At 40.3% G+C, this 19,533-nt stretch overlaps 1 protein-coding gene across 12 annotated transcripts in view; it reads right to left on the bottom strand.

The window, feature by feature from the left end:
• RAPGEF2 (Rap guanine nucleotide exchange factor 2) overlaps positions 1-19,533 on the bottom strand; it is a 230,572-nt gene that overhangs the window by 151,243 nt on the left and 59,796 nt on the right. For all 12 annotated transcript variants that reach the window (XM_026499568.4, XM_026499572.4, XM_026499576.4 and 9 more), the window contains exon 2: positions 9,575-9,645. In XM_026499568.4, the coding sequence (XP_026355353.2) occupies positions 9,575-9,645 (71 nt within the window). The remainder of the gene's footprint in view (positions 1-9,574; positions 9,646-19,533) is intronic.

Here is a 19,533-nt window from a genome sequence, read left to right as displayed (position 1 = left end):
GAACTAGCAAATAAAAAATGGGCTATAAAATGATTATTTCAACAGCACCTCCATTTTGGTCAGTGGGGTTAGTGGTCTCCAATTTGTGAAACTCTGATTATCAACCCACAACCATTTTTCTTGTTTGCTGAATTCAATTACCACCACATACTCTTGATATTTCACTTGAAAACAACTCTCTTGGATATTCTTTTTCCTTGTTCTTACTACCACCACCCTACTTCAGAGGTCCTCTCAATCCCATACTTGAAACATTCCAACCGAACGTCACTTAACTGCAGGAGGCAGCATCAAACCTTGAATACACATCATGTATGTACAGATTGAATCACACCAATTCTTTATAAGAAAAGATAAGAGTCACAAGTGATAGGTCTAAAAATACCTGATGTTAAAATACACAGCAGCTCTGTCTTGTTTCCTATTAGAATGAAAGAAAGAGCCTTGCCCCAAACCTCTTCACTGGATCTCATTCCTTCAGGGTTACCTCCTTCTCCACATCGCCATCCATTTCTACCTCTCTCCTAAATCACTTCCTTTACTAAACAAACACATCTTAGCATCACCTATTGCGTAGGGCAGGGGGACACCTCTTTTGACCACGCATCTCCCTCCAGCTATTATCCACATTTTTCTTTTCCCATAACAAATATTCTCTTCTTGGACTCTCTCCATTTTCTCACCCTCTTATCACTTCTCTCCATCATTTGCTCCCTGAAACTCCAAAGCAAAGGCTCTAAAAGTTATTAGCATCCTCTGTGTTATCTAAATCCTTTCTGTCCTTATCTTAATTCCACTTCCCAGAGTGTTTGCTGACTCCCTTTTCCTTACACCATCATCTTCTCAAGGCTTCCTGCCCTCAGTCTCCTGGTTTACCTCTTAACTTCTTAGTCATTTTTTCTATCTCCTTTGGATTCTCCCCCCATTCCATTCCTCTACCTGACTTCTAAATGTTATCACCTCCTGTCAACCGTCTTTTCCTCTGTACCATGTAATCTCATCCAGTCTGTGATTTTAAATTTTATCTGTCAATGGATGACTTTCCAAACAATGCCCCACACCTAATCTCTCACTACAATACACACTCATCTAAATGCCTACTCAACATAGCCACTGGCTGTGTAACAGTGATTTCATGTTCAAAATGTCCAGAACAGATCTTAAACTTCCTCCCAAGAACCTGCTTTCCCACAATCAGTAGTATCCAATTGTGTAGGCCAAAAGCCTTGCAGTCATTACCCTTGCTTCCTCTTCTTTATATCCCATCTTTCTGCCAGCACCTGTTTCCAAAATATATCCTCTCAAATTGACCAAGTCTACAAATGTAGACGTCAGCTTCTACTTTCGTACACCTATGGTCCATTCTCCACTTGGCTTCCAGAGAAATCTTTCTAAACGTTAAATCAGATCATCTCACACTTCTGCTCTTGATTTCCACTACCTCTGGGAGAAATCCAAACTTCTTACCCTTGGTGCCTTCATGCACCAAGCCTATTCCCATGGAGAGTATCTGCGGCATCACCACACTGTGGAGATTTCTGCACAGCTGCCCTGACTCAAATGTTACTTCCTTTGACTACAAAGTCAAAGCAGCCCAGCACCCATTCTTATGTGCATGGTAAGTGCTGGAAGGCTTGCTTGTACAAACACACCCTAAATGCTCCTGTTAATCACTCCCTTGAGACTGTAGAGATCCTGCCCTCCCTCTACAGTCCCTTCAAGCAAAATGTACAGAAGAAAAATTTAGTATTCAAAGTCAGGGGTTGGGGGTGGCCGACCAGAAGCATCTCCTTTGTAACAAAGAGTGTCCGGACGACAGGCTGTGAGCTCCTTGGAACCTGGCCATGCAGGGAGGGGATGGGCTACAGAGATTGCTAGGCTAGCTGCTACAGTATAAAAGCTTGCTGCATGCACATCCCTGCAACAGATGCTTTGTGTCGAGGCTGACACTTCAGGACTCCCTATAGTAAGTTCCCCCAATAAACCTATGTTTCACTGGCTGTCTCCAGGTCATTTCTTTAACCTCAAGGATAATCATCCACCCTTGGCCTCTGTTGGGGTATGACCACACAAGTGGTGAGCCAGTCAGGAACCCAGGAAAACAAAACAAAACAAAACCATGAGCACCAACATGTGAGAAAGGAAATAGGGAAATCTGCAGGGGAAATCCCAGGTTGCCCATCCACATCTATGTACGGCCCTATAGCCACTATCCTTGATGGATAAGCCCACCACATGGGTATAGGGAAGTCCCTGAAAATACCAAAGGGTCTAGAGGAAATTTTGACCAAGATAAATTTGACTAAGAAAAGGATGGATGCTCAGCTGCCATAGTTGGGTGACCCCTCCTGTCTGTGTAGGGGCTTTGAAGAAAGTATGCCACCTACAGGAGAAATTGCATTTAGAGAGGACTTGTAGATTAACATAAATGACACTGCAGAACCTTGATAATTGGCTTGAGGAAACAAGATATTAAATTAAAAATTCTGGCACACAGAATGGCCCAACTGAAGGGTAGTAAATTGCCCTGGCAAATGAGTTCCCATGGCTATCTCTAAGCCAGCCTGGGATCCCAAGCTGTGGGACCCCACTAAGAGTTCTACCAAGGAAGAGACTAATTAGACTGAGCCCATAAAAATTCCCATTCTCTTGGCTCAGCCTCTTGTTACCAACCAAAACGAAAGTAGAGCATCCATGCCCATAGATTGTGGAACCCTGGAACTTGCCCATGCCTAAGCACCAGCACAGACCACAGTGAAAGACTATACTGAACTGGTAGAATTGAGGGATAAATTCAGACAGAAACCAAGGGAATCCATGGTGCTATGGTTTCTCAGTAACAGGACATGGGCACTGAAGGCAGTTAGCTTTTGGTCGGATATGTCCAAGATGGTGTTCATTACAACATCTGCTTTAAGGTAGCATCCCCACGGCATCATCAGTGAAGGTCACATTACCCGTTTACTCTCCTACATGGCATGGGACTGTAAATTAGCTTAGCCTAACAAAGGGGGGGCGGGGGTGTGCTGACTCCCCTTTACAATGGCAGACTATGGAAGAGCTCCAGCATATCCTACAAGAGCTGTCTATGCTGAACATTACAGAGGTCTCAATAAGGAACTGTTTGCCATAGATAGAGATACAGTGGAACAGTCTGCCCCCGATCATTGGTAGGGGGCACTTGTGTCCATCTTGATCTCCTTTTCTTTTTTTTTTTTTTTTAAGATTTTATTTATTTATTTGACAGAGAGAGACACAGCCAGTGAGAGAGGGAACACAAGCAGGGGGAGTGGGAGAGGAAGAAGCAGGCTCCCAGCAGAGGAGCCTGATGCAGGGCTCGATCCCATAGCCAGGATCACGTCCTGAGCCAAAAGCAGACGCTCAACGACTGAGCCACCCAGGTGCCCCCCATCTTGACCTCCTAATGGGGCAGCCTGTGTCACAGGCTGAGAGGGCTGCCACAGACCTAGGGGAAAGAGAAAGGTCAGAAAAAGAGGTATCAGGGGGCGCCTGGGTGGCACAGCGATTAAGCGTCTGCGTTCGGCTCAGGGCGTGATCCCGGCGATCTGGGATCGAGCCCCACGTCAGGCTCCTCTGCTATGAGCCTGCTTCTTCCTCTCCCACTCCCCCTGCTTGTGTTCCCTCTCTCGCTGGCTGTCTCTATCTCTGTCAAATAAATAAATAAAATCTTAAAAAATATATTTAAAAAAAAAAAGGAAAAAGAGGTATCAGAAAGGCAGGGATGAAGGAAAGGGACTCACAGGAGAAGGAAACAAAGAAGAGGGCTATGCATATTACCTGTTGTCAGATGTAGTAAGACCTCAGGGCAGCAGGGACCCCCTTGAGAAAGCCAACAAACAATCCAATGCAGTCCCTGTTGGGCTCTGTTAGAAATTAAAACCTGAACAGCAATTTACAAAGGGCACCCTCAGAGGGAGGACGACGGGCGCTTTCCCTATGAACAAAGGAAGAGGCAAAGGACAAGGACTGCTGGTTCGAGCTGCTGTCACCTGCATGTCTGGGGACGGGAGGCCACCTGTCTGTCACATGTAGAACTCACCATATATTGGTCTAATAGAAACAGAGTGTTTTGGCTCTGGTTGAAACCAGTGCCAAATTTACTCTCCTTTATGGAAACAACTACTTTCAAGGGCCCATCTCTGCCATCGATGGGTGGGCAGTGATACCGTCCAAATGAAGCAGATTGCAGTAACCGAGGACAGGATAACCCCCACCAAAGACCCATTTGGTGTATATAACCCCAATACCCAAATATATTCTAGGAATGGATGGCCTCTCAGCAGTAACATTACAAACTACCTTCAGGGGAATTCAAGTTGAGGGTACACTTGGTCAAACAAATAATAAGAGGAGATGCAAAATGGACAGCTGTAATACTACTTGTCCCACAGACGGTGACAGCAATTAAACAATATCATCTCCCAGGAGGCCATGAAGAAATCACAGGCATGATTAAGGAATTAGCCAATGTGGGCATTATATGACCAACTCACAGTCTATATAATAGTCTCATCTGGCCTGTGAAGAAACCAAATGGAACATGGAGAATGACCATGGATTACAGAGAACTAAACAAGGTGGTACCCCCTCTTCATGCAATTTTGCCCAACAACATGTCACTTGCTGACTTGAATTGGGGAAGTTTTAAGTACATATAATTATGTGTTAGACCTGGCTAACACCTTTTTTGGTATTCCCATAGCCCCAGAAAGCCAAGAACAATTCGTTTTCACCTGGGAAGATATATTTATATATTTATTTATATGAGTACTTATATAGCCCCATGATTTGCCATGGCTTGGTGGCCAGCAACCTAAGTCATTGGGCAATTCCAGAGGCAGTCTGTTTGTTTCATTACACTGATGATCTAATGTTAACCTCTCAGTCTTTTTCTACTTTGCAGTCCACTGCACCAGACTTGCCTTCTCACCTAAGGAGTTAAGGATGAGCAGTCAACAAAAACAAAATACAGGGCCCTGGCTTACCGGATAAGACAGAAGTTGTTTCTGCAGAATTACTGATAAAATACAGGCACACCAATGCCCCACCATCCCAAAGCAATTGCAAACTTTCATATGTCTCTTAGGGTATTGGCATCAGTTTTTCCCTTGCCTAGCTCAACTGCTTCCACTTCTTTATAGACTGGTTTAAAAAGGAGCCCAATGGGACTAGTCCTCAAAGAAAAGGCAAGCATTTGAAAAAGCCAAGACGGCTAATAAATAGATCCAATCCTTAAGTGTTCTTGTACAAGGACAGCCACATGAATTGGATGTAGCCAGTTACCCAGAAGGGCTTGAATGGAGCTTGTGGCAACAGCAAGGGCACAAAACTGTGCTACTAGATCTCTGGACACAATCATAAAAAGGAGCTGAGACCCAATACAGCATTTTAGGACAGGAGCTGTGTGCTATTTACCATGCCTCACGGCAAGTAGAAAACATGTAACTAAAGGGATCCCAGTAACTGTTCACACCCAGTATCCAATAGCAGGATGGCTAAAGGATACATCCCAAAAGCCCAAATCAGGCAGCGCCCAGATCCAAACTAGCTGAATGGCATGCCTACTTGCAACAGTGTAGTACCTTGACACATAGCCCCCTTCCTATGGCGCTGCACTCCATTCTTGGCCCTGTAACTTATGTCACTGTCATTAACTACAGCAGAGCCACCATGGCTGCCATCGTTTTGTGCTGGAAGGAGACAGACCAATCCCTAAGCATGCCTGGTACACTGATGGTTCAGCAAGGGGCAAACCCCGCACCTGGAGAGCCACCGCCATCCAACTCTCAACTGAAAGTATTTGGATAGACTCTAGCACTAGACACAGTAGTCAATGGGCCAAACTGTGAGCAGCATGGGTGGTGCTGCTCCACGAGCCTACCCCCACTGTTACACGCACAGACAGCTGGACAGTCTACAAAGAACTGACCATGTGGCTTCTCCAATGGAAGGTACAAGATTGGATGGTGGCGGAGCACCCACGCTGGGGCAACATGTGGAAGGACATACTCCAGCAATTATGAGGTATGAGCATCACTGTTTACCATGTAGATGCACACACGTGGCATGCACCCCACCTGGTAATCACAAGCTGGTGAGCTGGCCCACAGCTGCCTCCTAGAAGATATGTCAGCAGAAGGTGTTACCCCCTGGCTACACAAGAAGACAGGACATCAAGGACAACAGACCTTCTGGGCCGTTGCTAAGAACTGGGGCTAACTGCGGCGTTACAAAGACATTGTAACCATCTGCTAACAATGCTCAACCCGTGCCGCGGAACAACCACGACCTTTGCCAAGAGACACTGGACAGACAGCACAGGAGTGGCACCCCATTCAGAGATGGCAGACTGACTACATCAGACCCCTGCCCCTCTCTCATGGCTGCTGTTACACTTTGATGCGTACTGACACTTACTCAGGGCTCCTGCAAGTCTACCCCAGTAAGTGTGCTGCACAGAAGGCTACCATCCTCGGTCTGGAATAGTCGTGTGCTGCCTATGGGGTACCACTGACATTGACAGCAACCAAGGCTCCCACTTTACAGGACATGAAGTGCGAGAGTGGGCCAACACTCAAGACATCCACTGGCATTTCCATCTACCATACAATCCCACTGCACCTGGCCAACTCAGAGCATCTCCTTTGTAATAAGGAGTGACTAGATGGCAGGCTTTGAGCTCCTTGGAATGCTGGCCATGGAAGGAGGAGAAGGGCTACAAGACAGCTGCTAGACTAAGTTGCTACGCTATAAAAACTTGCTGCCTGTGGATCCCAGAAGCAGGTGTTTTGTCCAGTCTGCTGTTCCTGGACTCCCCGTATGTAAGTTCCCTCAATAAACGTATGTCTCAATCACTGCTTCTGGGTCTTTTTTTCAGCATCACCAGACTATCACCTACCCTTGGTTTAGAGTCTTCTGGGGTTCGGCCACACACCATGCTGAACACACTAACATCTGAATAAAGCAACACTGACCCGTTTACTTAAAACGTGTCTGCCTCACCAGGAATATAAGCTTCATGACAGCAGAGGCTTGGTCTACTTGAATGTATCACCATGGCTTATGTCAGTGTCCAGCACATAGTAGGCACACAATCAATGACTGTTGACTGAATAAATAAATTTAACCAGTGCCCTCAGAAAATCATGACAAAATCTTCTATAAGACAAATAAATGGGGAAGTACTAAAATAAATAAATAAATGGGAAAAGTACCAAAACTGGTCATCTTTGAACATCGCTGGAGGATGTTTTACAAAAAGCACATTGATACTCCCTGAATTCCTCGAGAATATACTAAGCATAACTTAGTTGTTTCTTAATGATCTAAAACTGCTTATATAACAATAGGTACACTTATCCGTAATGCTAAAGAATACATATTTCAGCAGGCTCTTATTTCCAACACTGAGTGGGTCCAGACAGTTACTCTGCTTTTTCAGATTTTTGGGCTCCTCTCCTAACGATAGCATCCTCTGCCTTTTTTGGCAAATATGCCACTTCTCATCCATGTGGATTCAGGGAGTAAACATTATAAAAATAAAGGTGTGTTGAAAAATTTATAGTTTTTAAGTGAAGATCTGAAAACCTATGCACTGCATAGAATATGTGATCTTACAGCAATATAGTCAGTAACTGCGTGCCGATTAACGCTCAGAATCACTTTACTGCTTGCACATGGGTGGCCACAATAACACTCAAAGCTGAAGTTTTCGAATAAATGAAAGCCTCTGCTGTCCCTCGTAGAAGACTAATGTTCTATTACCCAACACCGAATAAACAAACTTTCAAAATCCTGATGAAGTGCTGCTGTTTCTTTTCTAAAACTGGAAAACTCTATTATGTGCAAGTCTTAACTGTTCTCTGTTAATCCCAGGGATAAAACTTTCCTGTATAAAATTCAAAGAAAATAAATTATCTAAATAAGATATATTTTTCCAAAAATGGTAGCTATTGTAAAGCAGTTTATCCAAGCCATTGTATTTATCTGTACCTCTTTTTTTTTGTTATTAACCATGTTGGTATCTTGATCTTGTTCTAAAAAAGGACTGAAGTGAGTTTCAGCTGGTATTTTCCATAAATATCAGAAACAAATGATTTTCAACATAAGCAGAATAAGATAAACATCTTAAAGTTCCCTCCCTGTAAGCTCATGCCAACAAACAAAACTGTATAGTCTCCAAAACAGACTTTCTAAAGTATAAATAGACTAAGCTATACCACTGAATTAATCAGTTATTTCTACCCAAAATTTCCCTTTGAAACTGGAAAATTAGTGGTTCTAAAGCCGGGTGATAGATTTATGGGACTTCATCATTCTATTTACTTTTGTAGTTTTGAAAATTTCCATAAGAAGTATTAAAATTTTCCTTGTTCTACTGCACAGAGTCCTTGTTACCTAAATAATTTTATAACCACATCTACCATAGATATACATTATATGATCAATATATGTAAATATTTAAATATTAGCCACGTGTGGTTTTATACACACATGGGAATGTGCCATTTATATTTGCTTATTAAATAATTCCATTTGCACTTGCAGATTCACTGCATTCAATCAAACAGATGGTGCTACAATTTTTTCTTAGGGTGGTTGTCACCAAAAAACATAAAATGAAAGTTAGACACTTTAAAAATTATTCCTACGTTAATTTGAGCCATCTTCTAAATTCCCAATGGTTTTGCCCTTTCCAATAGAACTTGAATTTTTAAACACTTAACCTGCAATCTACTTTAATTTAAATGATTTTCATTAAAAATTAAATTTTAGAGGTAGTCAATCCTCTTGACGCTTTTTTCAATTAACAACCAAATACGAAATTGACATGCTCGCAAATTAATTAGTGTTTAAAGAGTAAAGGGAAAATACATAGAAAAAGTATTCCTTTAGTAATTAAAACTGCTGGTATCAAAACTAGGTACAGTTGGAGGAAACAAACCTTCTCTATGTCCTTGCTGGTGTTTATATATAATCCATCTTCCCAAAGTCCTTTATATTCTGTTCCAGTTAAGACAAAATCACTGGATTGTAAGTTTTTGTTCTTTTAATATAGCCCAGAAAACCATAATTAAGTTTACTCTATCGCTGTAGAATAGAACCAATAAGATTTTACATGTGTTTCCCAAAAAAGAGCAGTTAACTTAATGCAATAAATATATTCCATACAAAGACCTTAAACATACTAAAATAATGAACCTAATTGTTCTTTGAATGGTTAAAAACATTCTGGTTTCTTATTTTTTCTAAATGCTAAAATGTAAATCTTTGTTCGCCAGGAGAGCAAATAACACTCCTTTTGGGGTATTCACCAAGTAGTGTTTATTTCTTTAGATGAGGGGGGACAGGGAGTGGGATATGGAGGAAGAGAGGATATCGCTATGGTAGAAATGTCAAAAAATTCTTATATGGATGTAAAACTTACAAGGCCAAGGACAGAGGCTGGATGAGGCAGAGTTTTCATAAGTTATCTTTAATCCTACTCTTAACCATAATAAATGATCATATGAAATTCCAGCATCCCGTTATTAGTCATCATAAAATGACTTACCTAAGTTGGTGCTCTCTCAAGTTTGATAAGGCTTCCATACCATGTAAATAGGAATATACTATTTCCAGATCCTGTTTGAAAAGAAAAATAGAAAATATTAGATTTGTCAGGAAAAAGCAGGAAAAATCAAGAGGAAAGCTAAATCGTACAAATGTCATCCATTTAATCACCTTGGGGGTATATACAAGGATATTAAAATACAAAATAAATTGGCTTAAACTTACGAAAATAAGCATTTTAAGAAACATGAAAAATTACTGATTTTTTAAAAAGATTTTATTTATTTTGAGACAAGAGGGCACGTGCATGCATGGGGTGGGGGGAAAATCTGAAGGGACTCCTGTGAGGAACCTGGAGCCCCATTTCAGGGCTCAATCCCACCATTATGAGATCATGACCTGAGCCAAAACTAGGAGTCTGATGCTAAACTGAGCCACCAGGTGCCCCTATGCTTTTTGTTTTAAAGTAAGAGTTCTATTGAGAGATAATCCACATTCTATAATTTTTGGTTTTTTTTTTTTTCAGGAGACCACACTGGCACTGGGCCGTGGCATAGAACCCAGCAGAGGCCATGTGCATGACCCTCTGCTGCCTTCTGGGCTCTGATACCCACCGCACCCTCTTCACCCCAGAGGAAGAGCAATAGGAAGAGGGCGTAGGTGGGGCATTCCAAAAAAAAAAAAAAAAAGCCAGCTGAAACTATAGTAAGGACTGCATTGAGTGGATAGATCAATTCAGGTAACACTGCCATGTTAACAACATGTAGTCTTCTAATCCACGACAGGGGATGTTTTGCCATTTACTCAGGTCTTCCTTAATTTCTTTCAACAATGTTTTATACTTTTCAGGACACAACTCTTATACTACTTGGGTTCAACTTAATCCTCTCTTTTTAAGATTTTACTTAATTATTTGTCGGAGAGAGACAGAGCACAAGCAGGGGGAGGGGCAGGCAGAGGGAGAAGCAGACTCCCTACTGAACAGGGAGCCCGACGCAGGGCTCAATCTCAGGACCCTGGAATCATGACATGAGCCGAAGACACTTAACTGACGAGCCACCCAGGCATCCTTTAATCCTTTCTTTTAATTAAGAGAAAAATTCTGTAGCTTTAGGAACCTTTCTAAACAATTCAAACTATATGTGCAATTAAATTTCATATATTAAGGGCACATATAAGGGATAGTGGTAACAACTAGATAAGAAATTTGACACCTTAAGAGGATACTGAGGAGGTTTTCAGCCTTAAACATTTCAGTGTAGTCCTTAAACAGTACTGTGATGTGAAAAGGGGGAAAAAACCTTACTTACAACTTTAAATTGTCCCAATTTAAAATTTATCAATATTAGAAATTTAAAGTGCCACCCTCTGGTGATCAACTTTCAGATAAACTGATGGTCTTTAACTTATCCATCCATGGTCCTTGTTATTTCCCACAAGTCTCTTAAAAGCTATTTAAAGACTGAAATCTAAAACTGGACCCTATAAATTCAATACAAATAAGAAAGCTGAAACAAAACCTTTCCCACCATCTAGTTAACAAAGTTTGCATTCCTAAAGCTAATAAATTCCTTCTTTAGAAGCAATCAGACTCCAATCATAATATTCTATTTGCATGTAGGGAAAATCAATAAAATGTCCTATAATTAATGAGTTTTCTTTAATAGCTGTCATTAAAGCTTTTCTGGACAATCCTAAAGTTCACATTCTATTTTAGATATTATAAGTATGTGTGCCACTTGCAGTCATAAAATAGTATGGAAAGACTGCCCCCCATTTCTGAAGAGTTTATACTCTGAATTTAATACTAAAGTCTTATTTATTTTTCACTGAATTACCTATCAACCTTGGGTTAAAACCTGCCCAAGGCCTAAAACACTCTTATGTAAGCAAACAGAAAAGACTATTCACATTCATTTAATACTCATCAAGCAAATAAATTTACAATGATAAAAAAAGGTACACTGGGAAAGCAGTAGAAAGAAATAAAAATTTTTTAAAGCTAGAGAAGGGAGAAGTCTAAAAAAAAAAAAAAACATGATAGAAGCAAGAATTTGGAAGCTTAGAAATAGAATGGAGGGGAAAAAAACACCCGTAAGCCTTAAAAGACAATAGGTCTTAAAAATAACTGTCTTGGTCAAACAAACCCAGCAAAATCAAAGTAAAAGAGCATATCCCTTAACGAAATGGCACTTTATTAATCTGCTGCCTTATAACATTGTAGAGTTTCATAGTTGTGCAGAGGTCACCTTCCTGAATAAGTTACATCACACCTAGTATATGTGTCAGTACTGATGCAAGAACTTTGAGCATGACTGAATAGCCTATAGGATTATATAAAATATATTTAAGGACAATAACTACGTTATTTATCTTAAGACAATATGTATAATTGTAACTTGCAAATTAAATAAGATTGTTTATTAGTTTAAAAAAATATAGAGAACAATGGTGTATTCTCCCCTACAAGTCACCAACGTAAGTAAATAGGTCAGAAAGCTGTCACGGAGCTGCATTATAAAACTCTGAGTGTGAAGGAAAGGGACTGCATTACATCACCACTGCATGACCAAATCCGTATGTATGTCACTGCATAAATAAGACATCTGCAGCTCACATAATCATGATGTTTTCTGGGGAATAAGTTTAAACACGTGTCACTCAAGCAATACACAATCAGGGAATCCTATGCAACTGTTTCATGTACTTCACATATCTAACTAGACCATAAACTTCTTGAATTGAATTCAACTCTTGAAATGAATTCAATGATTATGTCCAAAGTTTCTTCTATTACTCTTAGAATAAGTCATCTCAAAAGAAACTTACTTTAAGTGGTTTATGCCATAAAGAGCTTATAAACTCAAGGAGCAGACATCATTATTCTAAATGAAGCTGTTAAATGGAAGGCAATATTATCTAGCTTGAATTAGATGACTTGACAGATACATTCTATCTAAACTAGAGATCTCTTAGTTGTAACTAACGGAAGGAATAGTAAGAAATGATGTCTAGATGGCAGCAACAGGCAAGTGTAATGTTTCACTATCCAACATGAACACAACCCTCACAGATTTGGGCAGGTAGGAAAAGCAGAAAAGCTTTGGAAAAGGCATCAGGAAATCTCTCCTCCAGACTCGGCGGAATGAAAGAACATTGACTAGAGATAAGCAGAAGAAATGGAAGCTAAAGGAATAAGGACTCTGGCTAAGCTCTTCAATAAAGAGCCTAGCGGCCAAATATTAGGTTTAGCGATGATTAGGGATTTCAAGTAAGGTAAATAACACTGAAAGGCAAAAAGGAAGGCAAGCTTTCTTATCCTTTCCTAGGAGTAAAACGGACCAAGCAATATTTTGAAATAGGCAAGTATGGCATTTTGAATCTTCCTATGCATTTTTTTCTACCCTCTCCCCAGCTGTCCAGTGATCTTATATTACCCCAAACCTCATTCTGAGGCACCAATGCCCTGGTCTAAAAATTAAAATTAAATCTGAACACAAATGCAGCGGTGAGTGATCAGTGGGGGCCCTTGAATCTTCCATGGGGAGCTGTCTGCTTCCGTTTGCATTTCCATAGTCCAAACAAATCTGCAAATGTACAAGATTTCAGGCAGCACAACCAAGAGAAATGAAAAATATCAGCAGAGTAAGGGAAGAGATGGGGGGGGGGGCATGAGAGGCCAGGTGAAGCAACCCAACTCTGCCCAGGAACCCACTTCCACCCCTCCTTCCTTGTCCTTAGAGGTCACCCCTAACTGCTCAGCCTTCACTTTTCACCTGTAAGCCTTCACCCCTCGTTTTCCCCTTAATAGTTGGTCTTTATTAAAATAATCTATAAATCGTCATGGAATTGCCTTTACCCAGAAAAGATACAAAAAGGCAAAAGGATGAGGTGCTGAGGAAGATTAGCTCCTCAAACCAGCCTGAAATCTGCCAACCTCAGTGAAAAGCAGATATGCTCCCTGCATCACAGAGCAAGGGCTTTCTCCTCAGATAAACAAGGAAATGCGTGACCTTCGGGGAGTTAGATTCTTGGATTATAAATTTTTTTCTTTTCTTTTTTTTTTTTTAAGATTTTATTTATTTATTTGACAGAGAGAGAGACAGCCTGCGAGAGAGGGAACACAAGCAGGGGGAGTGGGAGAGGAAGAAGCAGGCCCACAGCGGAGGAGCCTGATGCGGGGCTCGATCCCGCAATGCCGGGATCACGCCCCGAGCCAAAGGCAGACGCTTCACGACTGAGCCACCCAGGCGCCCCTATAAATTTCTTTTTCTATACAAACAAGAGACATTCACAGACTGAAGTTACATTTCAACAAACTTGATTCCAGGAAAACAAATGCTGGAGCATTAATTCACCTGAAATTTCCCACCTGACATTTCTGTCAAGAAACTATGACATGCAAACTGAGAATTCCCCAACTGCATCTCCCAAGACAAATACAATCCACGTGACCGTTGCTATTCTAAAGGATCCTTAAAAAATGTAAGCCATTTTCCCCCCAAATTTTTCTGGTCTTGAAGACAAACAGGAACACGTTGCTCTAACCAGGAAGCAGCATTTTTGGGAACAATAAGCTTTTCCTTCTACCCCAGGAAGGACATCCTTTTTTCAAAAATAGATGCTATTTGAAAGGAGACTGAGTGACTGTAAAAACACTGCAGCCCAGTAGACAAGAATACTGACAGGCCGATTGGAATGCAGCTTTCCATGAAAAGAAAAGCAAACAAACTTTTCCCCCAAACATAAACCACATATCAAAACCCAAAAGCATTCTCTAATTGTTCACAACCTAACCAACCCTCCTGCTCAGAGTCTATGAACACAGCACAGCTCTAATAGTAAAGAAGTCAGGGGGAAAGTTTTCTGCATCTTGGGCTCTTGCTCTAATTTCTCCTTAGAGATTCATTCGAAATATCATTGGCCTCATAGCAAATCTATAATGCATTTAAAACTCGCTTTTAATTTCATTTGTTCACCAGCATCGGGGATTCACCAACAACTTACAGTATATTTTAATACAATCTTTGGAGATCTGAGAAAAGAGAAGTAAGATACCTCTAACTCTTTTCCCACAATTAGTGTTGTGTGCTTCTTCCTCCTTTCTTCTAGAGACTCTTTGTAAACAATAGGGGAGGCAGTATTTTGCACTGCACTATGAGAAAAAATATATGCGTCTTTCTCCTTTAAAAGGAGTTTTATATATGAAGCTATGTATTTTTTTTTAAGATTTTATGTTTAAGTAATCTCTATACCCAACGTGGGGCTCAAACTCACAACCTGGAGATCAAGAGTCACAAGCTCCATAGTCTGAGCCAGTCAGATTACCCATGAAGCTATGTATTTAAACCATAATCAGTAAGGTGGCCAAAGGGTATCTCTCCAGTTATAAGATAAATTAAAAAAAAAAAAAAAAGGGAAGGTTGATTCCTTTAAAAAGACTTTATCTCAATCATCAAAGAAACGAAGGCCAAGATTATGCTACAATTAGGAGGCCTACGGAGACCCAAGGGGTAAATGCCTACAGAATTAAACATAAGGAGAAAGAGAAAGGAGTACCTTGTTTAAGTGGCATCAGTCTCAGCACCAGAAACTATACGGATGCCAATTTATTCTCCCTTGCAAAGACAAAAAGGTTAATTTATCCTTGTAGGCCAAAGATCACCAGGAATTAGAGAGCTATGTCTTGAACATTATTAGTAAGGAGGGTAAAAGCTAGAATATTCAAGGCTCAAACTCAAGTGCATAGCCAAATGGGGAAGTGGGCAGAAGGGTGAGAAGCCTGAAAGTTTCTCTGTGTCTGCTGATAGGGCGGTAAAGCTGAAAAGTTTTATTTGGAAGATTCTCCATTTTCATACACTAAAACACATAAAACAATTATCCCAAGAAGAATATTGGAAAGAACGCAGGTTTGGGTGTCAAATGGGGCAGAGTTCACATCCTCATCCCCATCACTGCCAAGACATGTGACTCTGGGTGTCTTACAGAGACTATATTTGCAAAACAAAGTAAATAATATCTACTTGGCTAAGCTGTATGACTAACATGATATATAATTTCAAAACAACACTTTGCACATACAGACCCTTGGGAACTAGCAGCTGATTTTATTACTCATGAGACTGGAATACAAGCACATAGTAATGCTAAGAATATAAAATTTAAAATATTCCTGAAATCATATACATCAGAATTTTTACAAATTAATGCATCCTTTTCATATGTATCTCTATCTTAAAAAAATAAAGTCAAATGAATTATTTATAAAATTTTAAAGGGTCCCTTAAGTTGTCTGCTTTATAAATCCCAATTTTTGTACCACATTTGGGGGGCAGAAGATGCCTATTAGCCTCAGAGCATCCACCTGTGTACCGTTTCATGCACATCCCATTCAAACCTCCTGCTTCCAAAGCCCCCCAGGAGGGCTTCTGGATAAAGCCCAAACACCAACAATCTCTTGCACCCTTTCCATACAAATGACCAACAATCTTTGGGTCCAGTCTAACAAAGTCCCTCTCACCCTAGTGAAAGGCATGTTTCCCAGACCCCATTTTGCACAGGCAGTGCGGACTTCCTCTTTGAGCCACTAAATATCCTACTGCTTGTGCCACTCACATGTGGCCCTTCACGTGTATTCTGTGTGGCCATCTGACTTTCAAGCATTTGCATTTTATCTCCTCAACTAGAGAATCAGCACTTTGAACAAAGTTACGCTGTTCTCTTTTATACCTTTTTCTAATCTATCAGCAGACTGTGGATGCACTAGATGCTAAGAAAGGAAAGGGAAACCTTCCAGCGGGGGTGCTGGTACACAAGACCTTAAGGAGAATTCTCCTGAGAATAGCAGTGAACGAAGAAAAGGGAGAAAACATATTTCCTAACTTGGTTTTCAGAGCTGTGGGAAATACCTACCTGTAGAGTCTGAGACAATTCTGTAAAGGACCACAAGGTGGCAGACGGAACCATCAGTCCATGTCCATCAGCCACACACTTAGAGTTTTGAGTGTTTTAAAGCACTCCTTAAGATCATCTGAGAAAATTCAAGTTCTTTTTCCCGTGCCCGTAATGAAAAGGGGGTAGGGGAAGGGAGACAAATCCATCAGAACACCTATTAAAATCACTTAATTCTAAGCATCCCTGGTAGGGAACAATCTTATTTTAAGGCAGCTTCCCCATCCCACGTGTCATAGTAAACCAACAGAGCATTTAAAACAACAATGTCAAATCACAACACCGCTGAGGTGTATTGTGCCACCCAAGTCCTTCATATCCCAGAGTTACACCATCACACACTTCAGGAAAAAAATCCATAGTGGAGTATATGATTTTCAGTAAAATTCTTAAATATGTTCTTAACAGCAATTTCAACTTTAAATCCAATGAAGACTGTTTCTGAGCTTACTAATTTATACCTGAAAGGAAACAATCTCCCAGAGTGGTAATTTCCTTCAAATTTACATATCAAAATCCAAGAAAATGATATTACTGGTCATCTTTGACACAGCCTGGAAATATTTCTCCAGCTTGGTTTTTCAGCTTTATATCTTCACAAGACACATGCATAAGGAATTCTGAAAGTAAAAGGTACAAATTCAAGCTACTCTGTTTGTCTAAAATTTCCTCGGGTGTTTTCTACTGAAGAAGGCATCACTCATATCTTTAAAAAAGAGAGAGAGTTTTTGAACAGTTGCTAAATTTGAGACAAAAGTAGTTATAAAGTCATTCCCTCCTGAATGAACCATGACAATTACAAGACAGACATCTAGGTTCAACAAAACACACCCTTTTCCCAAGACTCCTCTACTTTAAGCTGGTGTCAGGCAGTCTTGAGAGCAGTTACATTTCAGGGGAGATGAGCTGAAGAAGGCAGAAAAGTACTTCATAAATTCTAAGAGAGACATGAAGTCTTGCAGCCTATCCTCACTCGCAATGAGTTTCCCTCTTACTGAAGAAAATGCGAGAGTTAAATCTATAGCAACAACAGACATCACAAGGCAACTTTTATGATTACTAAACGAGCAGTGTTATGTCGAACAACTTAGAATACATATTGTACTCTACGTTCGTTGTCATATACTAAGGGGGAAAAAATTCATCGAGCAATTAAGTTTCATTTGTGAAGATTAAAATTTCTCATTAGAAAAATCAACAATTTAGTTGTAACTAAAAACTCATCTTGTGCACAAATGAGAAAAATGTCAAGTGTCTAAATCAGTCCACGATGCCTGTTTTCAAGAGTCAGTAAAAGTATTTCCCCTTCAGAACAATGCATTACCACCAAGTTTACCGCTTCCCACAATTCACATCTCCTAGGCAGCAAAAACAAAATATATCTTCATTTCAAAGTCACTGTCTTACTTTAATTTCTCAGAGTAAAAAATTGTGTAGTCAAATTTTAATTTCACATGTACAGATTAACGCACTAGAAAATTATTTGCAGTAAATTCAACTCTAGCCTGGTTTTTGCTCTCCATGATTAAGCGAGCAGGTGGTGAATGACAACATTTTAAGTTAACATTTAAACATCTGATAAGAGCAACAATCAGAAGGTCAATCAGCTGGACACAGGTGTGCACACGCACAAACACGCACACATAAACACACAAACACACACCACTCTAATAAAATGATTCCTGGACTACCATTCAATTAAAAAAAAAAATCAACCAAACAACTCCCTCCTCCCCAACTCTCCTCTAAACAACACAGTTAAAACCTACAACTTGGTGTTCAACTCATTTCCCACAGACAGTCTAGCTCGGGTAAACCTTGTAGGAATCTTGTTGAGTTGGGGTAGGCAGAGGGGAGCTGGCGTACACCACTCCACTGAACACAATCTCTGCAACAAGGGGCCCAAAGTCTACAAAAATCACCCTCAGGATGCCTCAAGTTTAAAATACCGACCTAACTAACGGTACTTATTTTGAATCGTTGACTGTACAAATATCAATATTCCTGCAGCAGTAGAGTTTAGACAGTCCTAGCATAATAAAAGCAAAGCAGAACAGGTCACCGAGGACACAGGCTCTTCATTGCGTCTTAGCAGAAAGGAAGAGCTTCTGAATGGAAGCAGGTTTAAATATAGAAAACTTCACTGCTGCCATTTTTCTAGGACAAAAGACAAAAATAATTTGACATCTGTTTTTCCCATCTTGAATGTTTTACTGAGGAGTCAACACCAATATTATACTTTTTCTCAAACTTTTCTATTTCTCAAGAGAACAGGAGAAGCAAATGAGAATATTCTACATATGTAATTAAAGACTTCCAACTATGTTAGTCAGAAATAAACTAGGTGCTAAAAAAAATTTTAGGTACTGCTCAAAATTCAGATCTGTCCGTAAAAGGTAAGGTGGCATGAAGGGTTAAGTTTGACCATCTAACCAGATAAACACTTGATGGTGAGGTGAGGGCAGCAGTTACAGAAAAAGAAGTATATTATTCAATTTAAAAAAAGAATTAGAAATATATACATATAATATATATTATATATTACACACACATATATAAAATTCAAATCGAGTGTTCCACTACAAGGAACAGCAGGTCATACTTTCTGAAGCATCCCACCTTTCAATCATGTTTTGAATTCTTCTTTGAAGCTAAAATTAACATCTTTTTACTTATCCTACTATTATTGTTTTACCTCACCCAATTGTACAGAATACGTCATGCATGCATGACAGCTTAAATCTGCGCATGTGTGCATGTGATATATGATAGACTCCATGACATACATAAATGAACAAATTTGGCCTTTTTTTTTTTAAAGATTTTATTTATTTATTCAACAGAGATAGAGACAGCCAGCGAGAGAGGGAACACAAGCAGGGGGAGTGGGAGAGGAAGAAGCAGGCTCATAGCAGAGGAGCCTGATGTAGGGCTCGATCCCATAACGCCAGGATCACGCCCTGAGCCAAAGGCAGATGCTTAACCACTGTGCCACCCAGGCGCCCCACA

Source organism: Ursus arctos, unplaced genomic scaffold (genome assembly GCF_023065955.2).
Source record: "Ursus arctos isolate Adak ecotype North America unplaced genomic scaffold, UrsArc2.0 scaffold_11, whole genome shotgun sequence".
NCBI classification, from domain to species: domain Eukaryota; kingdom Metazoa; phylum Chordata; class Mammalia; order Carnivora; family Ursidae; genus Ursus; species Ursus arctos.
Note: the sequence above shows the minus strand (reverse complement) of the source record. Positions and strands in the feature narration are given on the sequence as shown.